The sequence below is a fragment of the Budorcas taxicolor genome, chromosome 21, assembly GCF_023091745.1.
Source record: "Budorcas taxicolor isolate Tak-1 chromosome 21, Takin1.1, whole genome shotgun sequence".
Taxonomy (NCBI): Eukaryota; Metazoa; Chordata; class Mammalia; order Artiodactyla; family Bovidae; genus Budorcas; species Budorcas taxicolor.
The window spans coordinates 22,133,606-22,150,669 of NC_068930.1; the positions used below are offsets into that span (position 1 = coordinate 22,133,606).

Here is a 17,064-nt window from a genome sequence, read left to right on the forward strand (position 1 = left end):
GCAGCCTGGGCTCCTGCCTCCATGTTTCCTTGAGGCCCCTCCAGGTACACGTGCTGATCCTCCACCTGCACCTGAGGCCCGGCTCGTGCGCTTCTAGAGGGAGGAAGTTCATTAAGAAATGGCTCTCTCTCCACAATTCACCTGCGTCAGGACCTGTTCTCTGGAGTGATGGTCCCCCTGCTCCTCAGCCTCCCATCCCTCCTTTTCTCCCTCCTCCTCCTCCTCTCCCATTGTCCTAGGGTCTCAGGTCCTCAGGACTCCAGGCTCGACCACCTCTTCTCCAGGCACCTTCTAGTCCTTATCCAGTCAGATGGCTTTAAGTGTTCTAGGCCCTGGACAGAGAGCAGAGAACGGAACCTATAGTTTCTTCCCTCACGAATCCTACTTATCTAGATGGATAATATGCAAACCAATACATAATAGCATGTTATCTGGTAAGAAATATAATGACAAGGGGAAAACAGGTGAAGAGGCAGTTATTGGAATGTGGGGAGTAGATAAGACTGCTCCGTGGATGTGACAAATTAAGCAGATGCTGAATGAAGTAAACAGGCTGAATGATGGCAACTCCCCAATTCCTGCCTCCAGAGCTGATCTCTGCTGAGTGCTAGAGTCTTATCCAGCTACTTCCTGAGTGCTCTCTCTGAATCATGCATGGTACCTTGTAGGGAACAAGGTATAAGGAAGGTTGAGAAGTGCTTCCAAACGAGACTCTCAACCAGGGCTGAACATTCTTGCAAAAGAGATGTTCAGCTAAGAATCCTCTGTTTGTTCCCATGGGAAAAGAACATTTCTTGCACACAAGGATGTTTCTCTGATTCCTCAAAAGGAACAGACCCAGGGACAAAACAGATTCTAAGTTGATAAGGAAGTTCCCCAAAACAAAGTCTTAGCTGCAGTAAGTAAGTTAAGGTAAAGGTTATCTCGCCCCGCGCCTGCGCACTGTATAGTCGCTGAATTATGGTGTTTGGCAACTTGCCCTGTAGATTGTTGTGCAAAAGATATAAAATAAAGCAGCTGTAAGAAGCAAGGAGTTAAAGTGAAAAGATTCAAACCACTCTGCAGTGTTGGTGTTTCATTCCGTCGCTAGCAGTACCTCACGCTCAACATGTCCAGTCCCACCTCTTGAACCTCCCACCCTCAAAACACGCTGATCCTTTCTCATCTTTCTCATTCAGTCAATGGCTGCACCTTCACAGACGCTCTTCGCAAAATACTTGTGAATCCATCCTCTCTTCTTCGTCTCTAGAGTCACCACCCGGTCCAGATCCATCCATCCCCTCACTTGCTCTCCTGCCACAAGCTTCCTGCTAATGACTCTGTTTCCATTCTTTACCCCAATGTCTGCTTTGGAGTGAAACTAACTAAGAACACTTTTCAGGCTTCTCTCTGCTCCCTCAGGATGAAACACACATCCCAAAATATCACCTCCAAAGCCCTGCAAGCTCACACCTCTTTCTACCTCTCCTGCCTCTTTGCCTCCCTTTCTCCAGCCACTGAGAACTTCTCCAATTCCTCTCGGTCATCTCAAGGCCTTTCCACTGACATGTCTACACGTCCGCCAACCCTGAACTGAGACCAGAGCTCTGGAACATGGCAGTCATGTGCTCAGTCAATGATACTCTAAGCCTCAGTTTCATCATCCAGAAAATAGAAATAATTAGCACCTGCTTTTAGACATGACTGCTCTTGATTAGACCTGAAGAGAACATCTCTGGCAACTTAAGCAGAGAACAACTGTACTAGAGAGCTGCTGGTGAGCTTAGAGAATTATTTGGGTGGGACCAGGCTCAGACATAGGCTCAGACCAGGAAGGCAGGAGCTAGACAGCCAGGGCACAGCCAAGGGCAGCTGGTCCAGGCACCGTGGCCGTTGGAAGCACACGCTGGATGCTGCTGCAGGCCCCACAGAAGGAAATGATCTGACCTGTGTCTGTTTGTCACCTGCTCCTTAGGTGTGTGTCCAAGCCCAGGTGTGTCAGGTTAATTTTTTACCTGCCCTTTTATGTTTTAAGTTCCAGCCCAGTCTCCCCCCAAGAGTCAATATAGGGGGGAGTTCACGTTCTCAGTGATTCTCCTTCACAGAGATGTCCATTATCATGACCAGGATGTTGTTAGGAGATTAAATAACACAAAACCCAGTGATCCTGTAACATTTGCACTAAAGATAGAAAGAACAGAATGTAACCTGGTCAGGAGATTCAACCTGGATCCTGAGGCTGTAAGGTAATATTCATAAGGCTATATTATAAAGTCATATTCATTCAACAAATACCCGCTTGTGTTAGCCCAGATCAGTTCTGGGAATATACTCATGAGTGAAAGAGGGAAATGCTCTACCTGGTGCGTCTATATTGTAGTGTTTATGTTTGAAGCCTCATAGTTTACTTGAAACTGAATGTAGAGTTTTGCATTCTATTTTATAATAGGTCATAATAGTATACACATAACATATTAGGCCTGTTTCCACAAAAAAATAACAGCTTCTTACAAATGGGCTAGGGACTCTGTCTCCCTATTTGCTTGATGATGCAGAATACTGTTTCCTTACCTGCCTATAAGGAGCAACTTCTTGGCACCAAGAACAAAGCTTAAGAGAAGTTTGTGGAGCGGGAAGAGGAGAAAGCAGGGGTGCCAGGGTCCTGTGGTGGGGGGAAGAGATTGAGATGATGGAGGGATCTGGGTCTCTGCCAGCTTCTGCAGGGTCCAGGAACAGAATATTCTGGAATCCCTCCTTCCTCCTGAAGCCCCAGAAAGAAACACAAGCTCCTTCTTCTTAGGGATTAGCATTAGGAGTGGTCCCAGACTAGCAAAGAGAGTGTTACTGGGGGCGGTGGTCTGGGCTGATGGGCAGCTGGCCCTGGCTCAGCAGGGACGTGGATCACTGCGGTCACCAGGTGGCCTGAGGGATGGTGTGCTGCTGGCATCAGTGGGCAGCTGGGAGGCCGAGGGGCAAGCAGGCTGCTGCTGGGACCAGGGGACTGCCTTCCCTTGGCTGTAGTGCTGAGAGGGTGTCCTTTGTCCTAAGGCTTGTCAGGGCCAATGCAGGGAGGGGAGGAGGCCCAGAGGGAGCCCTGCTCCTTGAGCTGCCCAGATGGATGGTTTCTGAGAACTCTGTTGCCTGAGGAAGCTCACTCTTCTTCCAGACAAAGCGCTGGAGGGATTTATGGAAACAGATGCTGGTTGGAGTGGGGGTGAGGAGACGGGCTTGAACGGAGCTCCTGTCATCACTGCCCAAGCCCCGGTCAGAAGCAGATTCAGAAAAGAGCAACAGGGCAAACGCTCACCAGCCCAGCCCGGCTCCACAAGAGACCTCAGGTTACAGCTCACAGGTTCTGTCGGCTGAGAAAGGGGCCCTGAGGCCTTGGGGTGCAGCGGGGCTGCGTGGACACAAGAGTTACAAGAGGTTACACATGTCGTGCTCACTGCAGGTTGAGCTCTGCTGTGGATTCATTTGCTCCTCCCAGCAACCCCTGAACTATGCACTCAGTGTCCCCGTTTTCACAGGCACAGAGAGGTCAACTGGCCAAGATCACACAGATAGGAAGTGGCAGAGCTGGGATTTGAACCTAGATACTTGGTTCAAGATCTTAAACTCTCCCTGGATTTGGCATTGTACCTTAGATCCAAGAGGAATGGAATAGCCATTTCTTCAGCAACAACAGTCTGACTAGGTGACTTATTTCTATTTCATCTTCAGAGATATAGTTATTGTCATCCCCATTTTATAGATGTTGAACTGAGGCCCCAAAACTACATTATATCTTTTGCTCAAGGTTACACAGTTTCTCCTTGTCAGAACCTGGAATTCAAGTCTGGCTGCCTGCCAAACTCAGCAGATACTAGAACCTCAGGAAACACTGAGCCTCTTCCCTCTTCTCTTGGGCCCAGGAATAATCTCTGGGCTCCTGTCTGTCCTGGTCTGTCCAGTCTGTCCTGCAGTGCCCCAGGCAGAGGTCCTGCAGCAGTGCCCTCATCTCAGCCAGACCACTTCCGGTTGACAAGCAGCCAGAAAATGCCAGAGAGAGCATGGAGACCGTAGACACTGCCTTCTCCTCAGCTCATCTGCCTCCCTACAGCCACCTTGAGACAGGAGACAAACACACAGACAAGGGCCAGGATTGGCATCCTGCACTGGTTCCCAGGGCAGATAACCAGGTGCCTGATGCCCCAGGAGAGAAGAAATCCTCTTCTCTCCGCTCAAAGGTAAATTCAGGAAGGCTATCTCCATGATTATTCCAAGAAGCTGCTCCAGAGCCAGAGAATGGGAACATCCGTGCCCAGGCTCTATTTTGGATGCAGCTCAGGCCACAGTCTTGGGGAGTGGGGGAGTCAGCTGGAGTCACACTGCCTGGAGGAGGCTCTGGCTGGCCAGCTGAGAGGGAGCCTCTGGCCACTGCCTCGGGAGACAGAGAGCCCAGGCCAGGCAGGGAGCAAGGAGGGCCTGAGGCTTGGGCACTGTGGGGCTTCTCCATCAACTGTGTGTGCAAAGGGGCTGGGGGAGTCCTGGTCACAGCAGGTGGGCTTGGAGGCCACAGCTCCCCCTCCCCAGACCCCTGGACCCAAGGCACCTCTCTTCCCTCTGCCTTTGGACACAGGCTTGTGTGGGCATCTCTCAGCTCCTCCCCCAGCCTGTCCATCAAAGTTGCAGGGAACATGGAAACCATCTGCCAACCACCCCTCCCTGACCCTTCTTCTCCAGTTGGTATATTTTTCAAACTTAAATTTTATTTTCTTGAAAAGGTAGTATATTTACATGGCTCAAAATAAAAATATTCTTTTAAAAGCCATGTATTGAGAAACCTCACTTCTATCTGTGGCTCCATCTACTCTCTCTTCAGTTCCTCTTCCTGATTAAGACCAGGCATCTGCTCCACTGAACTCAGGGGGGTCCTTTCTGTGTTTCTTGAAGCAAACCAATCATCTACAGATACTTTTATTTTTATTGTATTTCTCTCCCTAGTATATATTTTAAAATAGCATACTATATATTTTACTGTTTTTACTCTGTATATACTGGAGATATTGTTTATCATTATTTGAGAGCATCCTCATTTTTTTCCAGCTGTTTAGTATTCCTTCTTCTGTCTACACCATAGTTTATTAACCACCACCCTAAAGATGAGCATATGAATCACTTCCAATCTTTCCAATCTTATTTTCAAATGAGATCTTGAGTGGGAGTTTGATTCAAGCCAGATTGCTCTGGTTAGAGAAAATGTGGGGTGGGCCAACACCCTACTTGCAATCCCACCATCTCACTAGAAACCAAGGTCTCCAGAGGACATAGCTTAAAAACCATAATTTTAGCCTATTTTTCCTATCTTATAAACTGGAAACTGGAGCTCAGATCAGTGACAAGATTCATCCATGCTCATGAGTTATCCTGTGGCAGAACTGAAACCAGAAACCAGATCTCTTGGGCTCTGCTCTCCATGCAACTCATGGTTCATCTCCAGGGAGACCAGACCAGGGCTCTGGGGCCACTTGCCTGGAGGCAGGACCACATGTGACCGTGGACCCAGCTGTGGACCCCGATCTACCTCTTTCTCACTCTGGGTTTCCATTTCCTCTCCTACCATTTGGGATCAGTCCCGTTGTACTCCCAGCAGGAAAGATCAGGGAAAGGCAGTGTTGGGAAGGACCAGGGTCTCTGGCACCCCTCCCTCCTCTAGCAGATGAGGAAACTGACTCAGCAGCAGTGAGTGCCCTCCTCAGGGGACGGGGCAGGTTTGTGCAGAACGAGGGTGGACGGGGCAGAATCCCAGCCTGGAGGATGCTGCCGCCACACTTGTCACAAGCAGCGTGGGGCCGTGGACAGACAGCCGCCCTTGGGACAGGACACCTGGGTCCTGACTCTGACTCTGCCACACACAGGGTGACTCTGGACAATTCCTGCCCCTCCCTGGGGTCCAGCTGCTCCTCCTCTATGACGAGAGGGTTGGACTAAGCAAAGGAGCTTTACACTCTCTTTTGAGCTCCACAGTGAGGGGACTGGACCAGCCTTGGAATTGTGACAAATGACCCTTAACTCCCAACAGGAGGGATGGAGCAGCCACCCTGATAACAACCAGTCTTGGACAGTGAGCCCCCCAGGTGAGCCCACCCTGGGCAGTTCTTTTACTAACGCATACAGGCATTTCCATCCTCCTAGGAAGTGAGGTCCCAGGGCTGTGTTCCTTTTGATTCAGGAAATATAAGAATATGATACTCCTGCACAAAAGCTTGGGTGTGTCCATGTGTTTATCAATGTAAAATTAGTTAATAGTCAACTTAAGAATGAAGTAGAAGTTTTATTGGAGCCAACCTGATGAGTATAACTGGGGAGACAGTCTGTCAGGAAGCTCTGAGGCCTGTCCTGGAGAAGTAAGAAGGAGGGCAGGATGTATGTGATTTGGGGACACACAGCTTGGTATAGGTTACTGCTCTTCATGAGGACCAGATACCTTGGGTAATGGCTTTAGTGCTTTTCTGAATATGGGAAGATGCAAGAAACTGGGCTCATAAAAAAATTCTCCTGAAAATATCTAACTATCTGAGGTCTGGTTCTCACACTTGTCCCAGAGCACAAAGCACTTTATCCTGATTTTCACCCTGAATTCCTTCCAGGGTGGATTGTAGATCAGCGACTGTAGCGGCTAATGGCTTGTTTCTCTTTTTCCAAAGCATATGTTTTTATTTATGTATGTGGCTAGGCTGGGTCCTAGTTGCAGTATGTGGGATCTAGTTGCCCAACCAGGGATCAAACCCGGGGCCCCTGCATTGGGAGTGCAGAGTCTTAGGCACTGGACCACCAAGGAAGTCCTGGCTTGATTCTTGTAGAACAGGGTGGTCAGCAACATTCTTTATTACACAACTCCCTCTGTTTCTGTCTTAATTTCAGCCAAGGTTTAGGAGACATTTTTCACCAATTTGTCCCAGGGTGCTAGGAATGCTCATTCCCAGGTCAGTTGGGGATTTCATTGATAGGCCACTCACAAGCTATTACTCACCCTGTCCTGGCAACAGTAGCTAAAAAACGGCTGGACCACCTGTCTTACAAGTCTTACAAGTCTCTCAGTTCCAGGAGATGGTTCCCACTTGTTGCTTCTTCTCATATCTAGAATCACACTACTACAATCATGGATCTTGGAGAACTATATATTTCATTTTAAGTAGCCAGTGCTAATGTGTGCTTAATAGCTAAGTTGTGTCCAACTCTTTGAGACCTCATGGACTGCAACCCTCCAGGCTCCTTTATCCATGGGGATTCTCCAGGCAAGAATCCTGGAGTGGGTTGCCATGCGCTCCTCCAGGGGATCTTCCCAACCCAGAGATCGAATCCAGGTCTCCCGCATTGCAGGCGGACTCTACCAACTGAGCCTCCAGGGAAGCCCGAGAGCACTGGAGCAGGAGCTTCTCCCTCCTCCAGGGGGTCTTCCCGCCACAGAAATCGAGCCAGGGTCTCCGGCACTGCAGGCACGTTCAAGTAGCCTAGTTATCTTATTTTTTTCATCATTGACTCAAGAAACAAGAATCTTGTAAGATGGGCAGAACACAAGTAATACATCTAGTGACCCCAGTAAGGTAAGTAAGGTAAAGTAAGGTAAGTAAGCAGTGTTATCTTCTAAGAAGTTTCATGACTTCAGCTAGAATAATTGATCTCTATGGTGGAGCATATATTTTTGCTCTTTCAGTTCAGTTCAGTTCAGTCACTCAGTCGTGTCCGACTCTTTGCGACCCCATGAATCGCAACATGCCAGGCCTCCCTGTTCATCACTATCTCCCAGAGTTCACTCAGATTCACATCCATCGAGTCCGTGATGCCATCCAGCCATCTCATCCTCGGTCGTCCCCTTCTCCTCCTGCCCCCAATCCCTCTCAGCATCAGAGTTTTTTTCCAATGAGTCAACTCTTCTCATGAGGTGGCCAAAGTACTGGAGTTTCAGCTTTAGCATCATTCCTTCCGAAGAAATCCCAGGGCTGATCTCCTTCAGAATGGACTGGTTGGATCTCCTTGCAGTCCAAGGGACTCTCAAGAGTCTTCTCCAACACCACAGATCAAAAGCATCAATTTTTCAGCACTCAGCCTTCTTAACAGTCCAACTCTCACATCCATACATGACCACAGGAAAAACCATAGCCTTGACTAGATGGAGGAGGTCAGATTAATGGACAATGCACACTAGCAAGGAAGGAAGAGGCCCCAATGGGCAGAGAAACATTTTATTTGCAAACTTTTCTTCTCTTGCCTTAAAATATGAATTTTATTTCGTTCCCTCTTAAGATTTACCTGCCACAGGATGGCCTTCTTGGAGCCCTCCCCTCCACCCCCCTACCAATGGGTGAAGATCACAGGCTTCATCCCAGGACAGGAGTGAGTGGCAGCAGAGGGGCTCCTTCCCCGCCCCTCCCCCGCAGCTCTGCTTGCCGGCCCCTCTGGTCCTGGTGACACCAGGATGCTGGGCTCTGAGGCTTTGTAATTGACGACAGGAGACTTGTGGGACCTTCACAGCCACCAGTTACTGTGAAGGCCTGCTGACCTCAAGGCAAGGGAGCACAAGGGCACACACACGTACACACATGTGCACTGAGCATGCACACAAGCACACACCTTTATAGCGAGGCATCCAGATGCTGTCATGGCCTCTTTAAGAGCTAGGGGACAGGATACTGGGCACTGGGGTGGGGCCCAACATCTAGTGTCACAGGCTGGGCCACACCCCCAGGCTCTAGTCCAGGCCTGGGAGGGGAGTCAGTGGGAGGGGCGCCCAGAGACCTCTGTTTGGGTGAGGGTGGAAATTGACTTGCACTCCTCTGAGCTCTAGGCAAATTTGCAGCAAGTAGAGTATGAGGATTTTGTTGTGTTTTGCTTGCTTTCTTTTCTTTCATGTTTATATTGAGGTTGAAAAGGTTATTATGAAAGTGGGAGAATAGAAAAAGCCATTCTCTATGATTGTCAGCAGTGCTGATAGGAATAAGAAGCTTCAGAAAATCTTTTTAAGTTGTGCACATTTATATAGTTCAAATGATGCCTGAGTCCCAGAGAAGCAGGAAGCAACATCAAAAAGCAGGTGAGATAGAAAAACACACGTATGTGTCCCCTCACATTCAAGCAATACAGTTCCTTTGACAATGGAAGCAGCAACCCCATCCCCTACAAACCACCTGCCCAAGAAAATTTGAAACTGTCTCTTGAAGAACAGAGTCACTCAGTAGTTTGTGGCCTCCAGACCAGAAGAAAAAAATGGAAAACAAAACACCCAGACAAACTACAGCGTTAAGGTTGGCAGCGTCCATGCTCTTCTCCCAGCAGAGGCAGGATCTGCTGTTTTGATCACTGAGTCAGGGGGACCACATCACTGCCCCTCACAAACACTGCAGACAGGTGTCTTCAAGAACCTGGGGTTCTTCATCAGCTCTTTTCTTTTTATTCCCCGGAGAGTATTTGCGATGGAAGGCATTTACCCCTGGCTTCCTCTAAGATGCCCTCTAAGCAACGGATGTTCTGTGAGCTTGCAAAAATTCTGGAGCCAATCTCTTGGAGGACTGAGCACCAAGTGGGGCACAGCAACCCAGAGTATCTCATGCAAGAATCTCACCCACTAGAAATTATTGCCCTTCAGAGATCTTTTTTTAACTCAAAGGGGAGGTGCGCTATACAGTTGCTCCACTGGGAGGAAAAAAAGCCCAATCCCTTCCTACCCGCCCACGCCCCATAAACTCTGCCAACCACACCAGTAAGGCACTGCCAGAGGAACAGACACGCTTTGGCAATGAGGCCCCTCCGGAGGCTCAGGGTATGAACAGCTGCACAGAGGGCTGTGCGCTGTGAAGTCAGCACCTTAGGAGGTGAGAGGGGGTGGTGGGCAGAGAAGGAGTCTCAGGTCCTGATGGATCAGAAGAAGGAAGATGGGGAGAGGTGGTCAGGACACAGGAGATGAGAAAGCCAAGCATGAATGGAAGAGGGGCGAAAAACAAAAAATATAATAAAGATGAGAGAAGCAAGAGAAAGAGGCAAAACAGGGTGTGGGCAACAAAAGAAGAAGGAGACACAGCAGAAGGAGGGAAGGAAACATAAAGAGAGTGGGATGAATGGGGAAGGATGTGAGGAGGGAGAGAGGGGAGCCAGGAAGAGGACGTCATAGGATGTCTTCACTCTGTGAAGACACCGGATGGGACTGGCCAGAATCAGGAGCACTGGAGACACCCTCAGTCCCTACGGAAACCTGGCGGGCCCAGTACCCCAGGTCGGCCACGTAAACCAGCAGGTTGATGGCTGTCAGGACGGCCACAGCCAGGCACTGGTCCCAGGCGCACATGTCGTAGGAGAGCCCATCAACGCAGCTCACATCCATGAACCGCTGGGGGAGTCCGCCAAACTCCTCGCTGAACTGGTAGAGTGGCCAGAGGACCAGAGCGCTGACATAGAGGAGGACGGAGAGCAGGCTGAGCACTAGCTGGAAAATGGAGAAGGGCCTGGGCAGCATGTATTCCCATTCAGCCAGGCCCAGCAGGAGGACCACAGCTGCCAGGATGAAGCAGATGGAGTACACGGCCACACACCACTCCAGGGCCGGCTCTTGCAGGTACAGGGAGAAGTTGCAGAGCAAGGCGAAGATGACAACAGCCACGAAGGTCTCCAGCACCTTTAGCAGGGCTGACATGGTATTCTTATAGAAGAAGATCTCCTCGAGCTCATAACAATCGCACAACCCGGCCACTTCTATGACATACAGCACAGACGCGATGCAGGAGAAAGCAGTGGCGGCGATGGCCCGGTCCCGGTAAGGACCGTGAGGCAGGAACTGGACGTGGGTGATGGAGTAGATGATGGAGGCCGAGAGACAGATGAGGGCAGAGTAGCAGGTGAAGGTGACGGAGATGTTGTGCCAGAAGAAAGGAAAGTAGGACCGACGCCTGTATAACTCGACTATGGAGATGATGAGGGTCATGGCAAAACAGACGCACCAGAAGGACATGGACCAGTTACCTATGGCCCCTCTCCAAATGCCCATGTCGGCCACAAGAGAGAAGGCCACGCAGGTGCAGAAGAGCTGCGGCAGGCGGAGGAGCCAGAACACAGGGAGGATGGCGAAACTGCCTGGGCGTATCCACCGGGAGGACATGGTGTTCTGATGGTCAGGAAGGTCACAGTCACCAGTACAGCAGTGGTCTTCACTGAGGACCCGCCAGAGAAAGATCCAGTTTCGGAGGCAGATTAAGTCAGACGCCTGGAAAAGGTTCAGGGCCCTGTGAGGGCTGAGGCTCAGGACCTGTGGACTTGGAACCAATGACTCAGACACTCGGGTAACAGCACAGTCATCCCAGAACGGTTCTCCCCACCCATCACCCTTGGCCTTGTCAGGAGACTTGTCTCATCCCAAACCTCACAGCTGGGTTGGGTCAGGCCTCAACCATGAACATTTTTTATATCTCTTTGTGTTGTGTGCCATTATTTATAGAGACACAAGTTAGGATGATCCTTATCTGCAACCCCAAACCTTCAAGCCTCTGAAAACTGAACAAGAATTTTTTAAAATTCATTTGGTAGCAAATTTGACCTGAACAGATCTGGGATAATTTATGATCTTCATTTATTTTATGTATTATGATGCTCAAAAGTGCAGGTGTAGAAACCCTAATGTATTTGATTACAAGGAACTTCCAGACCCCAGTGGGATGTTATGTCATATACAACAGATGCACCATGTCACTTGTCTGACACTGAAAAATTCTGAATTCTGGAGCATATCTGACCCAAGGGTTTCAGAAAAGAGACTGTGGATTATACTGTTAACCCCATTTTATAGATGAGAAAACGAAGGCTCAAGGAATCAAATGCTTTCATTTGATCCATGCATGACTAGGAAGAGGGAACTCAGAAAACACAGCTAAAGCTGTGGGTTTGAGCACTTTGCTCTACAGCCCACATGTCAGCAGGGTCCATGGGTTGGGGGCCAGGACCAAGGCTTGGGGCTCTGGGACCCAGGATCCACCCTCACGGCCCACGGCCTCCTTCCACAGCATCTGAAGACACGCGTGTCCCAGCCTGTCCTCTGTGCAGCATCACCAGCAGGAGCTGCTGTCTGAGGGATACAGCTCCCCCCGGAGGAGAGAAGCTCCAGGGTTGAACGGGGAGGAGCCATGGGGTGAGAGCAAGGCCGTGGGGACCAGATGACGTGGGAAGTAGGAAGTGTTCTGAATTCCCTCTCCCCCATTTTGCCTTAACATGTGACTCTTCCCCACTGGGGAAAGGAGACCCTCACCCAGCATGACTCTGGGGTGGTATCATGAGGAACCACAGAATAAGCTGACGACATCATGTTTGATTTCTTTAGCTTCAAAGCTGCCATCCAGGTAAGAGGCCAGAAAAATCTAGAAAGTAGTCCTACCTGAGTGAGGATTTTCCTGGCCTGGGAGACTGGTTAGAGGCTTCCAACCTGGGAACCAAGGGATTGGAAATGAACAAGGATGCTGTGTCTGATGCTGATGGGGGCCTTTCAGGGTATCCCGGGGAGGGGGTGAGGATGGACGGGTGATCAGCTCCCTTTTAAGGGCAGGAGCTGAAAGAGGAGGCCCCTACAGGACCCCTGGGAGGAGACAGTCCTGAGAATGCTCCGGGGACTGGGTGGGGTGGGCAGAGTGGAGATGACAGTGGGTCAGAGGGGGCAGGGATTCCAGAGTCCCAGTGGCCCTGAGGCAGCCCGGGAGGGGTCTTCTGACCCAGAAGGGATACAGGCATGGAGCCAACCTTCCCATGGAGGAGGGGCCTGGACTGGAACTGAGACAGGAGAATAGGGGTCTGAAGGGGCTTCAGGGCTGTGATGGGGACACGTGGCCAGAGTGGCAGGGACCCTGGAGACCATGGAATTGCCCAGGTCACCTGCCCAGGGCAGTCCCGCCAGCCAAGGCTGCAGTCCTGCTCACACAGGGGCTCCTCCATGGTCCAGTGTGGGGGGAGGCCCCTCCCAGACCGCCCCCTCCTCAGGGACAGCTGCCCTGTTTCCAAGGAACTATTTGCTGAGAGGCCCCCAGGGCTGAAGGGCCAGCACCCTGAGCCCCAGCCAGCTTCCTGCCATCAGGGGCCTTGTCACCTTTGCTATAATAAATCCTGGGACAAGATGTGGCTGAAAGAGAAACACAGAGCAAACATGAGAACCTCCCTGGGCTCACAAATCTCCTTGAGCCCCAACTGCCAGTGGAGCCCTGGAGCCTGCGGCCTCCCAGTGGGCACTGCCAGGGTGGGGAGGGGCACTGCTATGGGGGAGGGAGGGACTGTAATGCTCCCTGTACCCTGGTTGATCCCAGTTTAATGACTTGAACTCACCCTGAAATTCCACCGAAGACTAAGAGACAACTTGAATGCTTTGAATCCATTGAATTCATCAGAGAGAGGATATGGAGAAGAGGAGGCCTGGGGGCTCCAACAGCATGACCCTGGGTCAGGCCTGTGCCCTCTCTGGGCCTCAGTTCCCCCACCTGGAAAGCAGGAAGTGGAAGTTTGTCTGAGTCTCCCAGAAGCCCCTCCTCCTCTCTGTGAGCCTGGACGTGGTGGCCCCATCACAGCACAGCCTGGATGTGGCTGAGCCCTGCCTGCCCAGCAGCCAGGCATGTGGACTGGAAGACGGTGAGCCGGGAAGGTCATGGCCGGCACAGAGGGAGGAAGGAGGAGGTGCCAGAAGGGCAGAGAAGGGTGAGATGAGATGGACACTCAGAGTGATAAGGAGTAGAGCCTTCATAGCTGGGTGATCATGGCAAGCTACTCAGTAGAACCTCAGCTTCCCCTTCTGTTCAGTGTCTCTATACCTACTCTGGGTCAATTAAATGAATAAAAGCACGTGACGGGTTCATCAGAGGGCCGGTCACATGGAACCCTCAATCCCTGCCAGCTACCTCCCCGCCCCCCTCACGGAGGACCCAGAAGGCCCTGCCCCACTCTGCACATCAGCACGTGCAGCTTGATTCGCTGCAGATCAGGGGCTGCAGGCCAGTGTGCACTGCAGGGGGACTCTCGATGTGCTCAGTTTTCCATCACAGTGTTTTCATGAAAAAATGATGTGGAATCACTAGCATTGCTGTTTCTTTCCTGAGTGTTTGGTGGCTGCACATGGTTTTAATTTCACATGAAAATTAGGATTACAGCTCCTTTTCAAGCCTCAGGAGATACATTGTCACCTGGTTTGGTTCCCTTGGCAGTAGGGTTGCTGGAGATAAGCAGCTGCTAGCCTCTTTTCTTTATATTGTTTTCCATCCTCATCTCTGTTCAGTATTCTCTATATTTCTCTTATTCTCATGGATAATTGAATAAAGCAGGACTATGATCATCTCTCCTGTGACTGGTTTCCCGTCTGCGGCATGGCCAGGCATCCTGCCTGCTCACAGGAGCGTCCACCCCTCCATCCAGGGAGCATCCATGTCCTCAACCTCAGCCTTCAATACATTTCAAATGCTGTAAAATCACGTGTAGACATGTGCGTACACACATGCATACATGTTTGTACATACACGCATACATATTTGTAGGGAGTATCTGTACCCTTTTTCCTGTTTTGTAAACATGAGACCCTATCTTCCCAGAGCATCTTGCTTTTCCATCACCCCAGACAGGTGCAGCTGGTCCTCTCCAGGGATCCCAGTGCTCTCCATCCCCTTATTTACTTCCCTCCTGGCTCGTTGGGCATCAGTGGACCCTTCCCTGTGAGTCTCAGACACTGGGGGACACAGGATGTGACAATGGATCCTGGGGTCCCTGTGACCGCCATGCTCTAGGGCAGGAGGTCAGCAGGTTTTTCTGAGAATTTTTTTAAAAATTATGACAAAGGATATATTTTTTCATATCTGGAAATTAAAACTGGTTTCCTAGATCTGCAACAAATTCTCACAAGCCTGGCGGCTTAAAACAGCAGAAATGTGTTCTCTCACAGCTCTGGAGGTCAGCGTTTTGAAACAAGGTGTCAGCAGGGAAGTGCTTTCTCTGATGCCCCAGGGGAGGCTCCCGCTTTGCCTCTAGCTTCTGGAGGCCCTTTAGCTTGTCCCATGTTACTGACAACTCTGGCTTGTCCGGTCATCCCTCAAGAAGCCAAATACCGAGAGAGGAGTGTTGTGCTTTGTCTGGGACGAGGTGCCGCTCCTCCACTGTGAACACAATCATCACTCACGTCTGCGCATCAGCCCATGCTGGACGGTGGTTTGAATAAAATACTAATAAACAGTTCCACCTTTTTTTGTGGATCAACTTGGAGGATTTGTTTTTTTCCAGTTTAGTAGGTCTGAGGTGAGAAAAAGATTGTATGAAGAGTCAGCCACTGACTCTTCTCCTGCACTGAAACTTCTTGCAGGGAATCGTCTCAGTGGAAATGCACTCCTGGGGTGCCCCCACCCCACCCAGCTCCCAGGGGACACACTCTTGCCAAATTGAGCAATCTGTTGCGTCTTAAAAGGAGAGACTGCTTCAGACCTCCTTTCTTCCTCACACTGTGGTGCCGCTAAGGCTGTGTCCCGCCAACACACTAGAACCCCTCCTCCTTCCGGGGACTGGAGTGGGGGGAGGGGCACAGATGCCCTGGCAGTGCCTGCCTCGGGCATCAGGACTGGAGCCCCAGAGCTGGGGCAGATTCAGTTCCCTAGAAAGCTGACCCCCTCTACTCCCTCCCTTGCCTGCAGACTCCTCTGTGAACGCGGCAGGCTTTTCACAGTTTCATTTCCTTTTTGTCTTTACTTTAGTTCCCTTGTTGGAAGAATCCTTATTATGGAGTAACAGGAAGACCTGCCCATGGAGTTCCCTCCCACTTATCAGATCTTGACAAAAGAGCTCCAACTGCGGAATCCTGGAATCATTTAGAGATCCATGCAGGAACCAATGTCTTTACAACTGAAAACATACATGGGCGATGTTGTTTAAAAGTAGAAAACCATTTTTTTTCTTGATTACAGGGTCATACTGTTAGGGGAAGCACACTGACACAACCACCCATCCTGGCCAGGAACCCCGGTAACCACTTGTATGAGTTGTCTTATGACAGGAGGCCCCGGTAAGAAACACAGAACTAATAAGCCACCCCAACCGGAAGAGTTAGGGAAAGGTCAAAAGGAGATACCATGTGTCCGAGTACCTTTGGCAATCCTTCTCTCTGGCATCCATCTTGGCTGAACAAGGCGTGCACCACCAGGAAGGACTCTGAGTCAGATTGATTGGCTATGGACAACGGGGAAGCTAATCCCATCACCATAAAACCCAAGACTGTGAGCCATGTCTCAGAGCTGTTCTCCTGGGTTCCCTTACCCTCCTGCTTTCAGCCCCAGAGCCGTTTCCCAATAAAAATCTCTTGCTTTGTTCGCACACGTGTCTCCTCGGTCAGTTCATTCTGAGTGTTAGACAAGAGCCCAGTTTGGGGCCCTGGAAAGGGTCCCTCTTCCTGCAGCAATACCTCTAGTTTTGCCATCTGCAAAGATGCGTGCCAGTGGACTTGTAGAAGGGATGGATGTAGGTCCCCTCCCCCCACTTCACTGGCTCATCCAGAACAGATTTATAACAAACAAGCAATTCTTCCTTGGGAAGAGAGTGGTACAGTCACAAACAAGCCATTCCCACTTCTGCAGTCTCCAACTGGCCCCAGAGTTCCAAACAGCAAGGAATATACACCAACAGGTGGGAAGGGGGCTCCTGAGACCCACACCCCTCTACTCACTCGGTCAAGAGCTCGGTGCTCCTTCAGAGGCCAGTTTCCTTCTCTTAACAGAAAGTGAAAGCACACTGTGAGCAAGGGGTGGGGAGGGACAGGGCAAGTTCCTGAAACTAGCAGTTCAGCAGCTGCTGGAAAAGACCTATAGATCCTCGCTGGGACTAGCTGGCACTCCACCCTATCTTCCCAGTGCCACTCTGCTCCTTGCTCCAGGAAGAAAGGGAGGGGCTGGAGACATGGGGACCTGACTCCTGCCTGGACGCTCAACATTGTCCCTCAAGTCAGGCCCAGTTGCTTGTCGCTGAAGAAGCCAATACAGACAGCTAAGTCTTGGTTGTAAGATAAGTAGCTTTATCTTAAGGAAGCTGGCAAGAGGGTGTTTTACTGCCCAGAAGAATCAA

General features: G+C 50.5%; 1 protein-coding gene across 2 annotated transcripts; it reads right to left on the reverse strand.

The window, feature by feature from the left end:
- Positions 1–8,651: 8,651 nt before the first annotated feature.
- LOC128066374 (myeloid-associated differentiation marker-like) lies at positions 8,652–16,709 on the reverse strand. Of its 2 annotated transcripts, none has more exons than XM_052659395.1 (4): positions 16,670–16,709; positions 13,309–13,460; positions 12,374–12,421; positions 8,652–11,212 (listed from the first exon to the last, which is right to left on the reverse strand). In XM_052659395.1, exon 4 carries the CDS (start codon positions 11,105–11,107, stop codon positions 10,121–10,123), a length of 987 nt encoding a protein of 328 aa, XP_052515355.1. In that variant the 5' UTR covers positions 11,108–11,212; positions 12,374–12,421; positions 13,309–13,460; positions 16,670–16,709; the 3' UTR covers positions 8,652–10,120. The 2 variants fall into 2 exon arrangements, with proteins under 2 accessions (XP_052515355.1, XP_052515356.1); XM_052659396.1 differs by having other exon boundaries at positions 8,652–11,254.
- Positions 16,710–17,064: the final 355 nt, after the last annotated feature.